Source organism: Salmo salar, unplaced genomic scaffold (assembly GCF_905237065.1).
Source record: "Salmo salar unplaced genomic scaffold, Ssal_v3.1, whole genome shotgun sequence".
NCBI lineage: Eukaryota > Metazoa > Chordata > Actinopteri > Salmoniformes > Salmonidae > Salmo > Salmo salar.
The window spans coordinates 1,443-22,740 of record NW_025548415.1 but is presented as its reverse complement, the minus strand read 5'-3'; the positions used below and the strand labels follow the sequence as shown (position 1 = coordinate 22,740).

At 40.3% G+C, this 21,298-nt stretch overlaps 1 protein-coding gene across 1 annotated transcript in view; it reads left to right on the top strand.

The window, feature by feature from the left end:
- Window positions 1–7,489, top strand: part of LOC106597034 (protein NLRC3-like) — a 41,436-nt gene extending 33,947 nt beyond the window's left edge. Inside the window, 10 exon segments of the mRNA XM_045712360.1 lie at window positions 2–266; window positions 350–523; window positions 2,062–2,235; window positions 2,404–2,577; window positions 3,096–3,142; window positions 3,279–3,834; window positions 4,105–4,196; window positions 6,580–6,617; window positions 7,178–7,242; window positions 7,375–7,489. Of these exon segments, the coding sequence (XP_045568316.1) occupies window positions 2–266; window positions 350–523; window positions 2,062–2,235; window positions 2,404–2,577; window positions 3,096–3,142; window positions 3,279–3,834; window positions 4,105–4,196; window positions 6,580–6,617; window positions 7,178–7,242; window positions 7,375–7,489 (1,700 nt within the window).
- Window positions 7,490–21,298: the final 13,809 nt, after the last annotated feature.

Genomic DNA, 21,298 nt, shown 5'->3' with positions numbered 1-21,298 from the left:
AGAGAATCCTCACCAGAAAGGATCATCAACTTGTTTCACTGTCTGAATGAACTTTGTGCCAACTCTCTAGTTGAAGACATGCAGACCTCCCTGCGATCAGGAACTCTTTCAGAAACAAGACTAGAACCTGACCAATGTTCAGCCCTGGCCTACCTGTTACTGATGTCAGAGGAGGTGCTGGAGGAGTTTGACCTGAAGACATACAACACATCAGAGGAAGGTTATCAGAGGTTGCTGCCGGTAGTTAAAACCTGCAAGAGAGCACTGTAAGTTCTGTTATTGAGTTGATGTATACAGTATCATTATAATGAAGGATTTGTATATCTAACAGATTATCTCCTCTCTCCAGACTGGATCGCTGTAAACTCACATATGAATCCTGTAAGACTCTGGTCTCAGCTCTGCAGACACCAAACTCCCCCCTGAGAGAACTGGACCTCAGCAACAATGACCTGGGAGACAGAGGAGTGGAGCTGCTCTGTGTTGGACTAACCAGTCCACTCTGCAACGTACAGACACTAGTGTGAGTTAAATATCTTTATATGAGTTATTATGTGGATGTTTCAACCTGTTAGGGCTAGGGGCAGTATTTACACCGCCGGATAAAAAACGTACCCGATTTAATCTGGTTACCACTCCTACCCAGTAACTAGAATATGCATATACTTTTTACATATGGATAGAAAACCCCTAAAGTTTCTAAAACTGTTTGAATGGTGTCTGTGAGTATAACAGAACTCATTTGGCAGGCAAAAAACTGAGAAGGTTTCATGTAGGAAGTGGCCTGTCTGACAAGGTGTCGTTTTTCTTGTCTCTGTTTATTGAAGAGTGAGGATCTTAGCTGTCCCGTGACACTTCCTACGGCTGCCATAGGGTCTCAGAAGGCGGTAAAAAGCTGAATCGTGGCTTTGCAGGCTCTGGCTGAAAAAAAGTAGCGCGTTTGGGTAGTGGCTGGTTACAGTACTGTGAGACTCAGGCTCGTGCCTGCGTCGACCGAAAGCTTTGTTTACTTTCCTCTGTTTAGCTAAATGGACATTCCCGGTCGGAATATTATCGCTTTTTTACGAGAAAAATGGCATAAAAATGGATTTTAAACAGCGGTTGACATGCTTTGAAGTACGGTAATGGAATATTTAGATTTTTTTGTCACGAATTGCGCCATGCGCGCGACCCTGATTTAACATTTCAGATAGTGTCTGGGACGCACGAACAAAACGCCGCTATTCTGATATAACGATGGATTATTTTGGACCAAACCAACATTTGTTATTGAAGTAGCAGTCCTGGGAGTGCATTCTGGCGAAGACAACAAAAGGTAATCAAAGTTTTATAATAGGAAATGTGATATTGGTGAGTGCTAAACTTGCGGGTGTCTAAATAACTAGCCCGTGATGCCTGGGCTATGTACTTAGAATATTGCAAAATGTGCTTTCACCAAAAGCTATTTTAAAATCGGACATAGAGTGCATAGAGGCGTTCTGTATCTATAATTCTTAAAATAATTGTTATGCTTTTTGTGAACGTTTATCGTGAGTAATTTAGTAAATTGTTAGCGAATTCCCCGGAAGTTTGCGGGGAATTTGCTAGTTCTGAACGTCACATGCTAATGTAAAAAGCTGGTTTTTGATATAAATATGAACTTGATTGAACAAAACATGCATGTATTGTATAACATAATGTCCTAGGGTTGTCATCTGATGAAGATCATCAAAGGTTAGTGCTGCATTTAGCTGTCTTCTGGGTTTTTGTGACATTATATGCTAGCTTGAAAAATGGGTGTCTGATTATTTCTGGCTTGGTACTCTGCTGACATAATCTAATGTTTTGCTTTTCGTTGTAAAGCCTTTTTGAAATCGGACAGTGTGGTTAGATTAACGAGAGTCTTGTCTTTAAATAGCTGTAAAATAGTCATATGTTGGAGAAATTGAAGTAATAGCATTTCAAAGGTTTTGAAAATCGCGCCACAGGATTCAACTGGCTGTTACGTAGGTGGGACGAATTCGTCCCGCCGGTCCCATAGAGGTTAAACATGTGTTAATCATGTGCTCTTCTGCCCTCTAGTCTAGGTCAGTGTGGTCTGACAGAGGGTTGCTGTTCACATCTGGCCTCAGTCCTGAGTTCACCCAACTCACACCTGAAACAACTGGACTTGAGAGACAATGACCTGCAGGACTCAGGAGTTACACTGCTATCTGCTGGACTGGAGGATCCAGACTGTAAACTACACACACTGGGGTAAGTACAGCTGTTTCAGTCAGGTCAGTACTGAGCTTAGCAAAACAAATACTCTGAAAATCTGATGTTTCATGACAATGTTTGTGTCATGAACAAATTTATTGGTGTCCTACAAGATGATTGACACCAGTACATCAACCAAGAGAGCTGTTGTGTGTCTCTCTGTAGGCTGTCTGGCTGTCTGGTCACAGAGGAGGGCTGTGCTGCTCTGTCTTCAGCTCTGAGGTCATACCCCTCCCACCTGAAAGAGCTGGACCTGAGCTACAATCACCCAGGAGACTCTGCAGGGGGACTGCTTTCAGCTGCTCTGGTGGATCCCACATATAAACTGATGAAGCTGAAGTAAGTCAGAATAGATGTCCTAATAGTGTGAGCAGTGGTTGTGTCATATGTAGTGATGTAGGGTCAGTAACATGAGGACATGATAGTAAAATTAAGGGAAGTTTACTCAGCAGGCTGAGCACTCCAACACAGCATACATCATCACCACATGAATACTCTTCTTCTGCATCTCTGATATCCTGTTGGAACTGTACTCTGTTCTGTATGTAGTAGGCAGGATTGAAAACCTGTATGTCTCTAGTAATGATTTGTACTCTGTTCTGTATGCAGTAGGTAGGGTAGAATACCTGTATGTCTCTAGTAATGAACTGTACTCCGTTCTGTATGCAGTAGGTAGGGTAGAATACCTGTATGTCTCTAGTAATGAATTGTACTCCGTTCTGTATGCAGTAGGTAGGATAGAATACCTGTATGTCTCTAGTAATGAGCTTGGATAGTGCACCAGAACACAACAATATGGTTTAAATGTTGACTGCTTTATTAGGTCTTTGTCAGTTATTAACCTGTTTGTCCTACAGTGTGGATCATGGTGGAGAGTGCAGGCTGAAATCAGGGCTGAGGAAATGTAAGTATCTTTAATCCTAATTAACTGAATATTCCGAACTATAGTAACATAGTAACTAATCAATACTTTTTCTGTAACTACAAAACAACATTTTATATGAAGAAGTGGTTTGATTAAACTCTCCTTTTGTCTACAGATGCCTGTCATCTCACCCTGGACCCAAATACAGCAAACCCAAACCTGATACTGTCTGAGGGGAACAGGAAGGTGACACGGGTGAAAGAGAAGCAGCATTACGAAGACCATCCAGACAGATTTGACTATCATTCCCAAGTTCTCTGCAGAGAAGGCTTATCTGGAGGTCGTTGTTACTGGGAGGTGGAGAGGGATAGTGGCATGGCTATCATTGGTGTGGTGTACAAAGGAATGAAGAGGAAGGGAAAGGAGGATGACAGTAGGATTGGAGCCAATAAGAAGTCCTTGAGTTTATTCTGCTATGATAGAGGTTGTGAATTGATAGTCTTATTCCATGCTAGAGTCGGTAGATCCATCTCTGGTCCTGTTTCTAACAGAGTTGGTGTGTATCTGGACTGGCCAGCTGGTATTTTGTCCTTCTATAGTGTGTCCTCCTCTGGTACACTGACACACCTTTACACATTCTACACCACATTCACCGAACCCCTCTATCCTGGGTTTGGGATTTCCTTCTCCTCAGTGACCCTGTGTCAGATAGATGACCAACACATTCAGAGGTGAGTCATAGCAATGTTTCATCATTTGTTTTCCTCTGGAATCATTTCTATAATTAGATTAGTAGTGGTGTGTTTTAATGTGTTCTGTTGGACCTACAGACAGTTAGATTAGTAGTAGTGGTGTGTTTTAATGTGTTTGTATGCACCCTACATAGGGAGCTGGTCTGTCACCCTTTGTATTGTTATGAAGACTGTATGTATGCTATATAAAGCCTTTATAAGTTGTATGTAGTTTAATCACAGTCTATCCTTCTGCTTTACCAACACCAGAGACCATGGTGGAGAGAGTTGGATCAAGCCTGGACCTGAGAACACCAGAGACCATGGTGGAGAGAGTTGTATCAAGCCTGGACCTGAGAAATGTGAGTGTTAACTGATAATTGTTTTTTAAATCAAACTAGTTTTAAAGCGTTCATTATACTTGAGTCCCAGGCAAGGAACACAATCATGATCTATTTGGTCAAAACAAACTTAAAGGTAGAGTCAGCAATATGACGTAGATGCACAAAGTAAACAGCATAGTGGGTCAATTTCTACAACAACTAAGAGTGTTGGAGCAGCAAATCTAAATTTCTCTGCTGTTTTGTTCCCTTGTCTAACACTCTAAGAGAGTGAAGAGAACCCTTGCACATGGGTAGTGTCATGACGTTGGCCTGTGGCTAGGTTTATGACCCCCCCATAAATACCTTTCTCCCTTCCCTCTCTCCGACTCTACTGAAGGACTCTTGAATAGCCATTGTTAAACATCGAGAGTCTGGGAACATCAAACAAGTGGGGGAAAGGAACCATATTTCGGTAATAGAACCAGTTGAAAATATGCGTTGGTACTTAATGAATATGATGTCAGTTCGGTTGTCATCTGAGACATTGACTGATGACAGGACGACAAACTGTATCTGGGAAAGTCTACACATTCTAGTTATAAGATTCACATGGAATTGTTGTTCAATTTAAATGTTTAAATATAAAACTATTTGAAAAAGATTAAATGTAATTTTAGCTTCCAAATGAGAGAAATGATTTTCATAAGGTTAGAGCCCAGCTCAATCAGTGGCCCGCCCCTGTGAAGAGACATGGGTTATAAACTATGAAACACCCTTCTCCCCTCCACTATATAAGCCCTTGACGAAAATGTAACGTCCTGTTCCGAGGACGATAGGACGACGGTCCATACGTTAAAAAGGACTAACATGTCAACTACCCGAACTAAGCCAACCTCTGCATGAGCTTTGGTTGTGAATGGTATGAATTTTGAACTCTTATTCACTAAAGAAGTGAGACATCCTAGCCGTTTAGTTAGCAACAGCAGCTGTAAGCGTGGGCTAGGAAAGGACGGACAACGTATCCAGTCTAACACACAACGAAGATACTACAACATATCCAATTTACCACCAGAGACATTCTTTTGAGGACAGAAGGTCTCTGTTGTGCCAACTACGGCCAGCATCTCCGACCAACCTACCGAGCGCAGCTCAGAGTAAATATTTATAGCATTTTCCTTTTCCAAATGGCGGTAATTTAGAATGCATAAGATACTGTATTTACGATAGCACAGCTTCTCCCTTTGTTCCTCAGTCTTCCTGCTCTTTCATTCAAGCCCAACCCCTCTCTTTGTGTAACCAGCCGTCATTGTCACGTTCGTCTAAAGGGTAAACCAAGGCGCAGCGTACCTAGAGTTCCACATGTTTAATAAATATGAAACTCACCAAAACAATACAGAAGAAACCGAGCGTGACATTCTGTGCTGCTCACAGGCAGCTACACAAACACAAGATCCCACAAAGCACAGGTGGGAAAAGGCTGCCTAAGTATGATTCCTAATCAGAGACAACGATAACAGCTGCCTCTGATTAGGAACCATACCCGGCCCAAAACAAAGAAATACAAAAACATAGAAAAAGGAACATAGAACGCCCACCCTAGTCACACCCTGGCCTAACCAAAATAGAGAACAAAACCCTCTCTATGACCAGGCGTGACAGTCATACAGGTTCCGTCCCCCAGGGAAGTTTTCTGTATGACATAATTTGCATTCTGTGTATATGTAATTCTGTGTGATTAGTTAGGTATTTAGTAAATAAATAATTAAACCTAATTTTGTATTGCTGATTCAACTTGTTAGCCAGGGTTCGTGAAGATAACTAAGAATTTACAACTTTCAGATGAGACTGAAATAAGGTGACGATTAATATTGACTGCTATTGATGTAAAATATTACTAGGTCTTTAAGAGTTTATTCGGAAGATAACAGCTCTATAAACACTCTTTCGTGGTGCCCCAACTTTCTAGTTAATTTCTTTTACATGATTAGCTCAATCAGGTAATATTAATTACAGAGAAAGTATTTTATTGAATAGCATGTCATATCACTTAATCCGGCATAGCCAAAGACACGACAGTAGATACTGTGTGTGACTGTGTGAGAGAGAAGTCGGCATCTTGCTCATCACAATATCTGTGGTGCTGCTCGTACATCATCATTTAGCTGACTCTACCTTCAAGCTCTCATCCTAGGATCTACCAGAAATCAGACCCCAACATCTACAAAACATGGACCAGAACGATATTGTTTCCTGCTTCCACAAACATTAATTAATATAACTAATGTCAGATTATGGTATGCTAATGAGTGTACATTCTGAGACTGTTGATCACTTATATTCATTTTTATTAAAAGTCTATTTAATAATTATTAATTCAATATTCCATGAGATTGTCCATTTTAAATACTACTTTTGAATTCAGGGATTCCTCAGAGCTGTAAGACTTGTGGCCATGTTGAGGTAAGTCATAATGTCAATTCTTACTTTTACATACCTGTAGGAGTCAGGAACAGTCTCAAAGCCAGGTGTGTACTGACTAACCATTCATACTGGGATATAGACAGTCCTGTGTTCTGCTTTAGTAATATAAACACAGTCTCAAAGCCAGGTGTGTACTAACCAACCATTCATACTGGTATATAGACAGTCCTGTGTTCTGCTTTAGTAATATAAACACAGTCTCAAAGCCAGGTGTGTACTGACCAACCATTCATACTGGGATATAGACGGTCCTGTGTTCTGCTTGTAGTCATGAAGGATTTTAGCTGTTGTCATATTTTGTCATTAGACAGTTTAATTGATAAATCACCAGCATTCCATGTAACATTGAATAAATACATTAGATTAGTTACTTTGGTTAATGGGCCAGTTTCCCAGACACAGATTAAGTCTAGTCCTGGACCGTAAAGAACTTTCTATTGGAACTTCCATTGAGCATGCTTTTTAGTCCAGCACTAGACTCAATCTGTGTCCAGGAAACAGGCCCCATATGTTTTACTGACATGCTTGTCCTTGTTCAGGACTCCACACACTGGCTTCAGATTGAACCTTTGACTTCCACTGTCCAGGGAGTGAAAATGTTCAGGTAAAATAACTACTTTTAACATTTCATTCCACCTGCTAGTGTATTTCCCCATTAACTTTGGGAATAGTCTTCTAATCCAACCTCTCCATTTGACTATTGACCCTCTCTCCATTATCTTATTGTTGCCCTCAGACACAGGACACCCAAGGGATTATGGGTGCACGTGTCTGGGCTCCGCTGGCTGTGTGAGAGAGATGTCATTCTGAAGTATCACTTCGGAACTGGGAACCCTACAGTCACCTTCTGAAAGACGTCGCAGTACACACAAGGTGGTCCATTGCTGGACATCACTATGGAGTTAGGTGAACTGGAGAAGTTCATCTGCCACACTGTGTATGTTTAGGTAAAACCATATATAAATAGTATTCAGAAAAACATTTCCATGTAACTGAGTTTCACTTCCTGAATTAATTCATTAACTATTCTGCGAGTTTGAGTTTACTGTGATCCGGTACTGCATATTCTTTGTGTTTTAGTTGGATTAATAATACAATATTTGTCTTTCTGTCTCCTTTTTATTGTGTTGTTCAGGGACCAACCCTTCCCTGAGGAATGAGATGAAGATTCTTCATGTAGAGGAACATGGAGTGTCTTTAGAGGAAGTGCATGAGGTCACCAGATTCCATGCTAAGATTCTCCATCCCAAGTTCTCAGCTATCTCTGTTATACTGAGATATATTTTTCTTGGAACTTAGATGTCCACTGTGAGCTGATGCTCTATCTGACAGTGAAAAGGCAAACACTAATTCCACGCCTATACCTGTTCCCCAGTAACCCCGGCCAAATGCGGGTGAGGTTCCATTATTATAGAGGTGACCTTAACTCCAACCAGTGGTGCAGTTTATGTTGACACTCATTAAATGAAGATAAGTGTGTTGCTATTTTTCTGAATAATCTTTGAATTAGACTATACATTGACTGGCTGTGTATTCCATGCCTCGTTTCACAGGCTGTGGAACAACAGGAATCAAAGTTTCAAGGGTCTAAAAGGATTCCCATCACAAGACCAGAGCAGTCCTTAGAACTGAATAGTTCCTTCAGACTGAACATTCCCTGTTCTACCTCCATCTTTCCACCGTACAGTTTTTGCAGACTAAGAACATGAATCTGACATTTAAGTCACATCTCTCTCTCTCTCTCTCTCTCTCTCTCTCTCTCTCTCTCTCTCTCTCTCTCTCTGTCTCTCTCTCTGTCTGTCTCTCTCTCTCTCTCTCTGTCTCTCTCTCTCTCTCTCTCTCTCTCTCTCTCTCTGTCTCTCTCTCTCTCTCTCTCTCTCTCTCTCTCTCTCTCTCTGTCTGTCTCTCTCTCTCTCTCTCCTCTCTCTCTCTCTCTCTCTCTCTCTCTCTCTCTCTCTCTCTCTCTCTCTCTCTCTCTCTCTCTCTCTCTGTCTGTCTCTCTCTCTCTCTCTCTCTTCTCTCTCTCTCTTCCTCTCTCTCTTTTTTTTTTTTTTCTCTCTCTCTCTCTCTCTCTCTCTGTCTGTCTCTCTCTCTCTCTCTGTCTCTCTCTCTCTCTCTCTCTCTCTCTCTTTATGCTGGCAGTGTTCTGGAAAACATTGAGGTTATTAGTTAGATTTTTGAATCCTTAGAATGTGGGGGTTGGGAACCCAAATATGTGTGTCTTGTCAACAGTATATCTCCTGTCTTGTATTGAGGTTAAAGAGACTATCAGGGCCCCTTGAACAGGACATCAAATCTATTGAATTGAGTTGCTCACTCAGGGACCCCTGGCATCGATGTTTTACCATCTGAGTTCTATAAGCACTGAGGTGCTACCCCGCTATCTATTGGGGGGATTTTTATGAAGTGGTGTGTAATCTTTTCAGTGAGGATTCTCTTCCTTATCCTATCAACGTGCTGTGCTTTCATTGTTGCCAAAAGGGAGGATTTGTCCCTTTAAATCTCTGGTGACCTGTTGCATTTTGTGTGCAAATATAAATGATATCTAAGTGTCTCTCAAACAGGTTGAAAATATCTGGCTGTTGGTCCACAAGGACCGTCTGACTGTGTACCTACCTCTTCGTTACTTTTTCTGATATGTTTTAACATTTTAAACTGTCTGATGTGAATGTGGTTTACTTTCTTTGATCAGGAGGGCTTTTGACCGTGTACCCCAGTACTTCATCAAACAATAAAAGCCTTTCTGTTTGGGGATGTTATTTTTGTCTTGATTTTACTTATCTTGGCCTCATGTTTGAAGGTGGGGTGGGTTGGGCTGCCCCATCCCTCTCCAAAGGGGCATTGGGCGGATTCCCACTTCAGAAGTTATATTGTCTGGCAATTCCAATGCTTTGTTTTTAAGAGCGAGGCTTACTGGTTTCTCTGTGCTTGGGGTTATGAAGGGTCCCACATAGCACTGTCTGCGTATGCAGATGCGTACAGTTTTTATTCAGGGGTGAATTTAGTTCTCTCAAAGCTCTAAGGTGTGTGAGGGGTCTCCTCATAGGTTAATTGGGGAAAGAGTAATCGCTATGGGCAGTCAGCTTCAGATAGGGTCCACTCCCCGGTTGGGATGAACACTGTTCTTACAGTGTCCCAGGTTGGTGGGATATTACTTATCCTTGATTCTCAGGTCTGGAAGGTTTTCTATTCCCAAATTTTTATATTTGGGAAAAGTCTTTTGAAGGGTGTAGTTCTCTTAACTTTGTGTCAGGGGCAGCTAAATTAGCAATTTGGAAAACATGAAGAACAGTGATTCGAGGACAGGGGTCTGTGGATGTGATGGGAATCTGGAGGGGGATGTTGGCAGCGGGACTGGGGGGTTGAGTTTGCCTGTTACAAAATTATTAACATTGATCTGTTTGAGTATATGGGGTATTCAGAGGCTGTTGTGTTGAGTTACTGTGGAGGAAGATTTGGTGTTGTGTTTTTAATTGATGTTTAACCATGTTTTTGTTTAACCTCTCTCTCTCTCTCCCAGAATTCATCTCATACATAGAGACACCAGCACCAAGCTTTTTCAAGGTGGTTGTGAAAATTACAGAGATTGAGATGGAGTTAATCGGTGATGATGAGAGGATAGTATGGAAAGAAATTGTACCCAACAGGTAGGAGAATATGTCAATCATAACATTTTTCTCGACAGATGCTGTTTAGAGTGATATAACCTATTTCTGTTTCTTTCAGATGAATACATCACTGAAACCCATTCAACTAGTAAGTAAACCATAGATATACAAACCAATGACTTGAGGGTCAGTCAACATGGTTTACTGTAGGACCTGGACTAATTCTGATTATAAAATACTGTCTTCAAGAACAATGACATCTCCTCCAGGACTTGATGTAGATTAACCTGGTTCTGAATGACCCAATGACATCTCCTCCAGGACTTGATGTAGATTAGCCTGGTTCTGAATGACCCAATGACATCTCCTCCAGGACTTGATGTAGATTAGCCTGGTTCTGAATGACCCAATGACATCTCCTCCAGGACTTGATGGAGATTGCCTGGTTCTGAATGCCCCAATGACACCTCCTCCATGACTTGATGTAGATTAGCCTGGTTCTGAATGACCCAATGACATCTTCTCCAGGACTTGATGTACATTAACCTGGTATTGAATGACCCAATGACATCTCCTCCGGGAACTTAATGTAGATTAACCTGGTTCTGAATGCCCCAGACTGTTTTCTATGTCTGTGAAACCGTCCCTAAATGTGAATATGTGATATGTTCAGGTCGTTATTGTAAAAGATAATGTTTTCTCAATACTTTTATTTTAGGAGTCTGCTTCTAAATGACTGAAATGTAAATGTACAAATGTAGTTATTTGCTTCGTAACCTGACTCTCTAGGTGCTGTGTTGGGGGGGCAGGGCGTCCGGCTGAGAGCAGTCTGACTGGTTCTGCAGAGAAGCAGCTGCGTTCTGTCCGGACAGGAGTTTGTGAAACGAGTATCAGGACCTGTCCTGAATGAACTGCTGACGGACTCCTACAACACACAGTCATCAACCAGGAGGAAATGGAGTCAGTGAAGGTGATAGCTGAGAGGACAGAGAAGGCACGTGAGATCATCGACATGGTGTTGAGAAAAGGAAATGAGTCATGTTCCAGGATGATCAACCTTCTTGGGGAGCTGGACCCCTGTCTTTGTTCACTGCTTCAGATCAACAGTGTTCGGTACCAACCTAATGGTAGAATGGTTAGTAACAGTGTTGGGGTAACAACCTAATGGTAGAATGGATAGTAACAGTGTTGGAGTACCAACCTAATGGTACGAATGGATAGTAACAGTGTTGGGTACCAACCTATTGGTAGAATGGATAGTAACAGTGTTGGGGTACCACCCTAATGGTAGAATGGATAGTAACAGTGCTGGGGTACCAACCTAATGGTAGAATAGATAAACAGTGTTGGGCTACCAACCTAATGGTAGAATGGATAGTAACAGTGTACAAACGTTGTGGAGAAAAAAACATTGTATGTGTGTGTGACGACTCTCCCGGGGATAAATACACCTTTCCCCCATTCATTGAGGAGACTCTTTCCACCCAGACACACTGTTGTTTTTCGTTGTGGCATTTCATTTGTTCATTTGTTTTGGCACCTCTCAACAGCCCTCATTATCACCATCTGTGAACACATCCACTCCCTTCCACTACTGACTACACACCCCATTGTTACTTGTATATGTTGACTTTATATAATAAATATGTTTTTCTATATCTCCACGTTGTCTCCCTCTTTGTTACGGACTATGAGCCGGTTCGTAACAGTGGATCAGAATTATAATCTGAATCATTTGGACCGGGGACAACTGATCCTAGATCAACCCTCCTATTCAACACCATACGGTGTATTCACTAGGAAACAGACCTGATCCTAGATCAACACTCCTATTCAACACCATGTGGTGTATTCACTAGAAACAGACCTGATCCTAGATCAACCCTCCTATTCAACACCATGGGGTGTATTAACTAGGAAACAGACCTGATCCTAGATCAACCCTCCTACTCAACACCATGGGGTGTATTCACTAGGGAAACAGACCTGATCCTAGATTATCACTCCTATTCAACAGCATGGGGTGTATTCACTAGAAAACAGACTGTCACGTAGAGAAGGCCAGAAGGCTAAACTGGAAAACCTAAACTCTATCAAAATAAAAAGATGGCGGAGCCGCAAGAAGTTATTCTGTGTGTTTATTTACATAGTGATTCCGGAAACAAAAACAACAGTACTGCCATCAAACATATACCTTATGGGACAGCTAAAAACAATGCTGCCCCATCCACAGCTCAATCAAAATGCCTCTCCGTGAACTGAAAGAGAGGCTCCTTTTGTAGGGCTAGCCCTCCCCCTCAGAACAATTAACACTAATTAATTAAGCAATTACCTATTCAAACCTTCATTTCCATTTGACTAAACATACTAAAATATATACATTGCAACACGTTTTTATGAAACAATATCACAATATAGCATTTACAAAATTACATCACTACTGACAGTGTCTTTCAATATTCTCATTTACATTAACCTCTTCACTATAGGGGCAGTATTTTCACGGCCGGATGAAAAACGTACCCAAATTAAACTGCCTCCTACTCAGACTCAGAAGGTAGGATATGCATATTATGTAGATTTGGATAGAAAACACTCTGAAGTTTCGAAAACTGTTTGAATGATGTCTGTGAGTATAACAGAACTCATTGGCAGGCAAAAACCTGAGAAAAATCCAACCAGGAAGTTTGTTACCTCAGATGGCTGCTAGTCATTTCAAATGAAGTTCTATCTAAAATGCAGTGTCTGTATGTCATATTGCACTTCCCTAAGGCTTCCACTAGATGTCAACAGTCATTAGAACCTCGTTTGAGGCTTCTAGAATACAATTTGATTGAATAATCACCCGGAAGAGTAATTGGTCGACCTGGGGTCATTTCCTTACCTCGCACGTTCACGAACGATTAGCCATTTTTCTTTTTCTTTTGTAATGAATCTGCTATTGTCCGGTTGGAATATTATTGCAATTCTACGATTATAACACCCTAAAGATTGATTGTGAACATGGTTTGACATGTTACTACAAACGCTGAGGGAACTTTATAACTTTTAAGTCGACGGTAGAAAGATGCATTTTTGGAATGGGGATCTGGACGCGCCATCAAAACGGATTTATTTTGACATAAATTATGGACTTTATCAAACAAATGAACATTCCTTGTGAAGTGGGAGACCTTCCGAGTGCATTCAACGAAGATCAGCAAAGGTAAGATAATATTTTAACATATTTCAGCGTTTTGGGGATGCCTTGGCTGGACGGCTAACTGAATAGCATGGTGCTCAGTACTCAGAATATTGAACAATGTGCTTTCTACGTAAAAGTTATTTTGAAATCTGACACAGCGGGTGCATAAAGAGTACTGTATCTATAATTCTTAAAATAATTTATGTATTTTGTCAACGTTTATGATGAGTATTTTTGTAAATTCACCGGAAATTTTGGGGTGAATACATTTTCTGAATGTCACGCCCAATGTAAAATGTTTTTTGATATAAATATGAACTTGATGGAACAAAAAAATGTATGCATTGTCTAACATAATGTCCTAGGAGTGTCATCTGAGTGAAGATCGAATCAAAGGTTAGTGCATAATTTTAGCTGGTTTTTTGTGCTTTTGGACAGCTAACCTTGCTTTGAAAATGCGCTGTCCTTGCTAAGAAAATGGCTGTGTTGTGGTTTTTTTGCTGTGGTTGTATACTAACATAATCTAATGTTTTGCTTTCCCACTGTAAAGCCTTTTTGAAAATCGGACAACGTGGTTGGATTCGGAGAGGTTTTATCTTTCAAATGGTGTAAAATAGTCGTATGTTTGAGAAAATTGAATTGTGGTATTTTAGTTGTTTTTGTATTTGTGCTCCATGCTATCCCATTGGCTGTTGGCTAGGGGTTCCACTGGCTAAGCGGTAATGTAAGAAGATGTAATTTACCGTTATTTACCATTTCGGATAGTTTCTGGAAGCATACCGGACAAAACGACGCTATTCGGATATAACGATGGATTATTTTGGACCAAACCAACATTTGTTATTGAAGTAGCAGTCCTGGGAGTGCATTCTGACGAAGACAACAAAGTTAATCAAACTTTTATAATAGTAAATCTGATATTGGTGAGTGCTAAACTTGCCGGGTGTCTAAATAGCTAACCCTGTGATGCCGGGCTTGTACTTAGAATATTGCAAAATGTGCTTCATCCGAAAAGCTATTTTAAAATCGGACATATCGAGGCATAGAGGGAGTAATGTATCTAAATTCTTAAAATAATTGTTATGCTTTTTGTGAGCGTTTATCGTGAGTAATTTAGCAAACTGTTAGTAATTCCCGAAAGTTTGGCGGGGTACTTTTCTAACGTCACATGCTAATTAAAAGCTGGTTTTTGATATAAATATGAACTTGATTGAACAAAACATGCATGTATTGTATAACATAATGTCCTAGGGTTGACATCTGATGAAGATCATCAAAGGTGAGTGCTGCATTTAGCTGTCTTCTGGGTTTTGGTGACATTATATGCTGGCTTGAAAAATGGGTGTCTGATTATTTCTGGCTTGGTACTCTGCTGACATAATCTAATGTTTTGCTTTCGTTTGTAAAGCCTTTTTGAAATCGGACAGGGTTAGATTAACGAGAGTCTTGTCTTTAAATAGCTGTAAAATAGTCATATGTTTGAGAAATTGAAGTAATAGGATTTTTTAAGGTTTTGATCGCGCCACAGGCTTAAAGTGGCTGTTGAGTAGGTGGGACCAAGCGTCCACCTAGCCCATAGAGGTTAAACAAGACGGGGTAAATTAATTATAGATCCAAATTAACAGATTGGAATTACCTCTATGTGACCGGCGGGCGAATTCGTCCCACCTACGTAACATCCACTGCCAGCCTGTGGCGCGATTTTCAAAATCTTCTAAAATCCTATTACTTCAATTTCTCAAACATATGACTATTTTACAGCCATTTAAAGATAAGACTCTCGTTAATCTAACACATGTCCGATTTAAAAAGGCTTTACAACTGAAAGCAAAACATTAGATATGCGAAAGCCAAAATAATCAGACACCCATTTTCAAGCCGGCATATAATGTCACCAAACCCAGAAGACAGCAAGCAGCACTCACCTGATGATCTTTCGATGACAACCCTAGGACATTATGTTATACAATACATGCATGTTTTGTTCAATCAGCATTTTCAAAAACCAGCTTTTACATTAGCATGTGACGTATACCCCCGCTAAACTTACGGGAATTCGCTAACATTTTGCTAAATTACTCACGATAAACGCTTCACAAAAAGCATAACAATTATTTTAAGAATTATAGATACAGACCTCCTCTTGCACTCGATATGTCGATTTTAAAGCTCTTTGGTGAAAGCAATTTTGCAATATTCTAAGTATATAAGCCCAGGCATCACGGGCTCTATTTAGACACCCGGCAAGTTTAGCACTCACCATAATCATATTTACTATTGTAAAATGTCTTTACCTTTTGTTGTCTTGATCAGAATGCACACCCAGGACTACTTCAATAACAAACGTTGGTTTGATCCAAAATAATCCATCGTTATATCGAATAGCGGCGTTTTTTGCTCCAGACACTATCGAGAAATAGTAAAGAAGTGTCACGCTTAGCGCTAGAATTCCTGACAATAAAATTCAAAGTATTCAATTGCCGTACGTCGAAGCATGTCAACCGGGCTGTTTAAAATCAATTTTTACGTCATTTTTCGTAGAGAGGCGGTAAAATTCCGACAGGGAATCTCCTTTTCGGCAAACAGAGGAAAAAATCCCAAAGGCGGGGCGTGTCGGGGTCACTGCGCATACAGCTAGTGTCTCTTGATGGGCCACGTGAGAAAAGCGATCAATGTGTTTCAGCCTGGGGCTGGGAATGACGACATTCTGTTTTTCCCGGCTATGAGAGCCTATGGACGACGTGGGAAGTGTCACGTTAGAGCAGAGATCCTTAGTAAATGATAGAGATGGCAAAGAAAGTTCCAGAAATGGTCAGACAGGCCACTTCCTGTAAAGGAATCTCTCAGGTTTTGACCTGCCATTTGAGTTCTGTTATACTCACAGACACCATTCAAACAGTTTTAGAAAATTTAGGGTGTTTTCTATCCATATGTAATAAGTATATGCATATTCTAGTTACTGAGTAGGAGTGGTAACTTCAGATTAAATCGGGTATGTTTTTTATCCAGCCGTATCAATGCTGCCCCCTGCCCTAACAGGTTAAACACAAACAAAGGTAAGTTAATCTAGATCCAAATTAGTAGTCATAATAGAACAAAACCAGGTTAAAGTGAAAAGCAAATACACATAGAATCGTGAGCATAGAGTGGGAGCACCCACATAGAGAGGAGTGGCAAAATTCTAGATTGTGAAAAGAAGACACATAGATTGTGATACATATAGAAGTTTTAAATTGAATTATAGTTTTAATAATAACGGTAGAAAGCACTCACATAGAGATTAATAGTAAGTACACAGATTGTGAGAAGAAGGGCATAATAACAATGATAGTTATTGGATAACCATGGGTGGCAAATCCTCAGAGGTGCAGGAATTAACGGGAGATGAGCGATACATGGAGTTAAATGTTATAAAATAAATATTTATTTCGGTCCAATGTGGAGAAGGAAGTATGGAATTTGATGGAAGTTTGGATGTAGGGAAAAGTTGGGACTAATGATCAGAAAGATACATAAGGTGATGTGGGGACGAGACAGGGAAACAGCAGGTCCAGAGTTAGATATAGCCAGAGTGTGGCTGTCTGAAGCCCGGAGAAGAAGGCAAGTGTAGAGAAAGAGAGAGAGAAGGTTTGAAGAAGGATATCGCAGGGGGAAGAAAAAAAGGATGTGCGTGTGAGATAGGGTTATTGACAGTTAATAGTCATAAGTTCGGTAACTTCGTATATGTGTGAGACCTTATAACTTATCAAAAGTCACAATAAGTAATTATTCCTAAATTCTGAAAAAGAAAGAGAGAGTGCAGAGTAAACGGGAGCAAGGTTAAGGAGAGTAACCGCAGGCGAAAAGCTTAGACATTTACATTAAGGCTATGTTCTGGAAATTGTATTGGTAGTACGTGCCTAATTTTATGACTACAGACATTTAGAAATAGGGTTGTTTTGCGAGGAGTCTCCAGTCAATTCAATAGTCTTTGGTGGTTCAGCGGTAGAATTCTCGAACTGCCAGGCGGGAGCCTCGGGTTCGTTTCTCAGCCTATGCATCAGTGGATTAAAATTTGAGGTGCTGATTGTCATTTAACTGTTGGTATATCTTGCCTGGAAAGATAAGGTTGTTAGTGGTTGTTTAAGATATAAACCGAACGTTTTGATAGCTTGTTTGGTTTAACCTCTATGGGACCGGCGGGACCGAATTCGTCCCACCTACGTAACAGCCACTGCCATCCTGTGGCGCGATTTTCAAAATCTTCAAAATCATATTACTTCAATTTCTCAAACATATGACTATTTTACAGCCATTTAAAGATAAGACTCTCGTTAATCTAACCACACTGTCCGATTTCAAAAAGGCTTTTACAACGAAAGCAAAACATTAGATTATGTCAGCAGAGTACCAAGCCAGAAATAATCAGACACCCATTTTTCAAGCCAGCATATAATGTCACCAAAACCCAGAAGACAGCTAAATGCAGCACTCACCTTTTGATGATCTTCATCAGATGACAACCCTAGGACATTATGTTATACACATACATGCATGTTTTGTTCAATCAAGTTCATATTTATATCAAAAACCAGCTTTTTACATTAGCATGTGACGTTCCGAGAACTAGCATACCCCCGCAAACTTACGGGGAATTCGCTAACATTTTACTAAATTACTCACGATAAACGTTCACAAAAAGCACTAACAATTATTTTAAAATTATAGATACAGACCTCCTCTATGCACTCGATATGTCCGATTTTAAAATAGCTTTTGGTGAAAGCACATTTTGCAATATTCTCAGTAGATAGCCCAGGCATCACGGGCTCGCGTTATTTAGACACCCGCGGCAAGTTTAGCACTCACCATAATCATATTTACTATTATAAAAATGTCATTACCTTTTTGTTGTCTTCGTCCAGAATGCACCCCCGGGACGTCTACTTCAATAACAAATGTTGGTTTGGTCCAAAATAATCCATCGTTATATCCGAATAGCGGCGTTTTGTTGTGCGTTCCAGACACTATCCGAAGTAGTAAAGAAGTGTCAACGTTAGCGCAATTCCTACAATAAAATTCAAAGTATTCCATTGCCGTACGTCGAAGCATGTCAACCACTGTTTAAAATCCAATTTTTCGTCATTTTCTCGTAGAAAGGCGATAAAATTCCGACAGGAATCTCCTTCGGCAAACAGAGGAAAAATCCCAAAGGCGGGGCGGTCGGGGTCACGGCTGCATAAGCTAGTGTCTCTTGATGGGCCCACTTGAGAAAGGCGATAATGTGTTTCAGCCTGGGGCTGGAATGACGACATTCTCTTTTTTTCCCGGGCTATGAGAGAGCCTATGGACGACGTGGGAAGTTCAACAGGGTTAGAGCAGAGATCCTTATAAAATGATAGAGATGGCAAAGAAGTTCCAGAAATGGTCAGACAGGCCACTTCCTGTAAAGGAATCTCTCAGGTTTTGACCTGCCATTTGAGTTCTGTTATACTCACAGACACCATTCAAACAGTTTTAGAAAATTAGGGTAGTTTTCTATCCATATGTAATAAGTATATGCATATTCTAGTTACTGAGTAGAAGTGGTAACCAGATTTAAATCGGGTATGTTTTTATCCAGCCGTGTCAATGCTGCCCCTTTAGCCCTAACAGGTTAACTTGAAGAGACAGTTACCTAAATCTAATGAATTATAATGAGCGGATAGGTGATTGCAATAGAATAGTAACCGACCGAAATGTGTTTTTTATTTGAAAGGAGTTTTATTAAGTATTTTGTGAATGTGGCGATTTACATGGTACATTTAAAGTCGTAGACATTTCATAAGTGTGAAGCCGAAAGAGAGGAGAAAGTTGTAACATACAGTGGGGAGAACAAGTATTTGATACACTGCCGATTTTGCAGGTTTTCCTACTTGCAAAGCATGTAGAGGTCTGTAATTTTATCTTAGGTACACTTCAACAGTGAGAGACGAGAATCCTAAAACAAAAAAATCCAGAAAATCACATTGTGTGTGATTTTTAAGTAATTAATTTGCATTTTATTGCACACATATATGGAATCTTAGAAGTTATACACACATGGAATCATTGAAGGAAGGGCAGATGGAGAAGTTCTCCCCCACACTGCTGAAACCTTGAGGGTTGGGGAGTAGCAGGAAGGAAGGGAGGGGGCCAGGAGGAGAAGATAGGAAGAGAATTTAGTTTGGTTCGCTTAGCTTTAGGATATTAATTAATGGAGCTGACTATCGGCTCCATTGGCATGTATTTTAGTTTTGTTTTAAGTTCATGTTTGGTACCGAATTCGCTGGGAAGAGAGTTATGATGATTTTGTTGAAAGTAGTTGTTACCCCAACTAAAAGGGAATGAAGTAGTTGGTTTCTGGAACTAAGGTGTTAGACACTGAACCATTGCCCAGACACTATTCTGCACAGCAGGCCGAAATAGTAATTGACTAGAGCCGGCGAGATAAGAAAGGAGAGAAAAGTTACTATTTACATAGACAAGCACATAGGCATTTGAAAACCCATACAAAGCAGCAAAGATAAATCTTGAAGAAGAGTAACACTTGACAGAAGGTATTTTTAAGGATAACCGAGAATCGAATGCCCCAGGAAGAATTGGACATGTGGAAAATGAAAGGGGCAATCCTACAAGATAAAGGTCTGACATAAGGATAATTTACTGCTATCAGCAATATTGATACATGGGCAGAGCCATGTATCAACAGGGGAAGGATGGTAGAGCAGGTGATAGAACAGATTAGGAAACACTGCAGGTTAGGAAAGAGTGGTGGCCTAGAGGATAACTACTTAACCTGTTGGGCTAGGGGCAGTATTTGCATGGCTGGATAAAAAATGTACCCGATTTAATCTGGTTTTACTAATCCTAATTGGGTAACCTAGAATATGCATATACTTATTATATATGGATAGAAAACACCCTAAAGTTTCTAAAACTGTTTGAATGGTGTCTGTGAGTAAACAGAACTCATTCGGCAGGCAAAACCCCGAGACATTTTCTGACAGGAAGTGGATACCTGATGTGTTGTATTACCTTTAAACCTATGCCATTGAAAAACACAGGGGCTGAGGAATATTTTGGCCTACCTATTGCTTCCACTAGATGTCACCAGCCTTTACAAAGTGTTTTGGTCTTCTGGAGGGAGATCTGACCCGAACAAGAGCCATGGAACGATGATGGCCCATTAGACACCTTGCTACGAGTTCATGTTGGGTACCCTCGTTCCAATATCGTTACTTTTTTAAGAGAATGCATCTGTTCCACCTTGGAATATTATTCATGTTCTGGTTAAAAAGCCCCTAATGATTTATGCTATAGACGTTTGGACATGTTTGAACGAACGTAAATATATTTTTCCCCTCGTTCATGAAGTGAAGTCCGGCGGGCTTAGATCATGTGCTAACAAGACGGAGATTTTGGACATAAATGATGAGCTTTTTTGAACAAAACTACATCGTTATGGACTGTGATACCTGGAAGTGACATCTGATGAAAGGAATCAAAGGTAATGGATTATTTACATAGTATTTTTGATTTTAGATCTCCCCAACATGGCGGCTAGTCTTATACATACGCATATATTTTCTGGGCGCAGTGCTCAGATTATTGCAAAGTGTGATTTCCCAGTAAGGTTATTTTTAAATCTGGCAAGTTGATTGCGTTCAAGAGATGTAAATCTATAATTCTTTGTAAATGACAATATAATATTTTACCAATGTTTTCCTAATTTTAATTATTTAATTTGTGGTGCTACTTGAATCCTTGCACGGTTGTTTATTGAAAACATTTCCTAACATCACCCACAGTAAAAACGCTGTTTTTGATATAAATGAACTTGATAGAACTAAAAATGCATGCATTGTCTA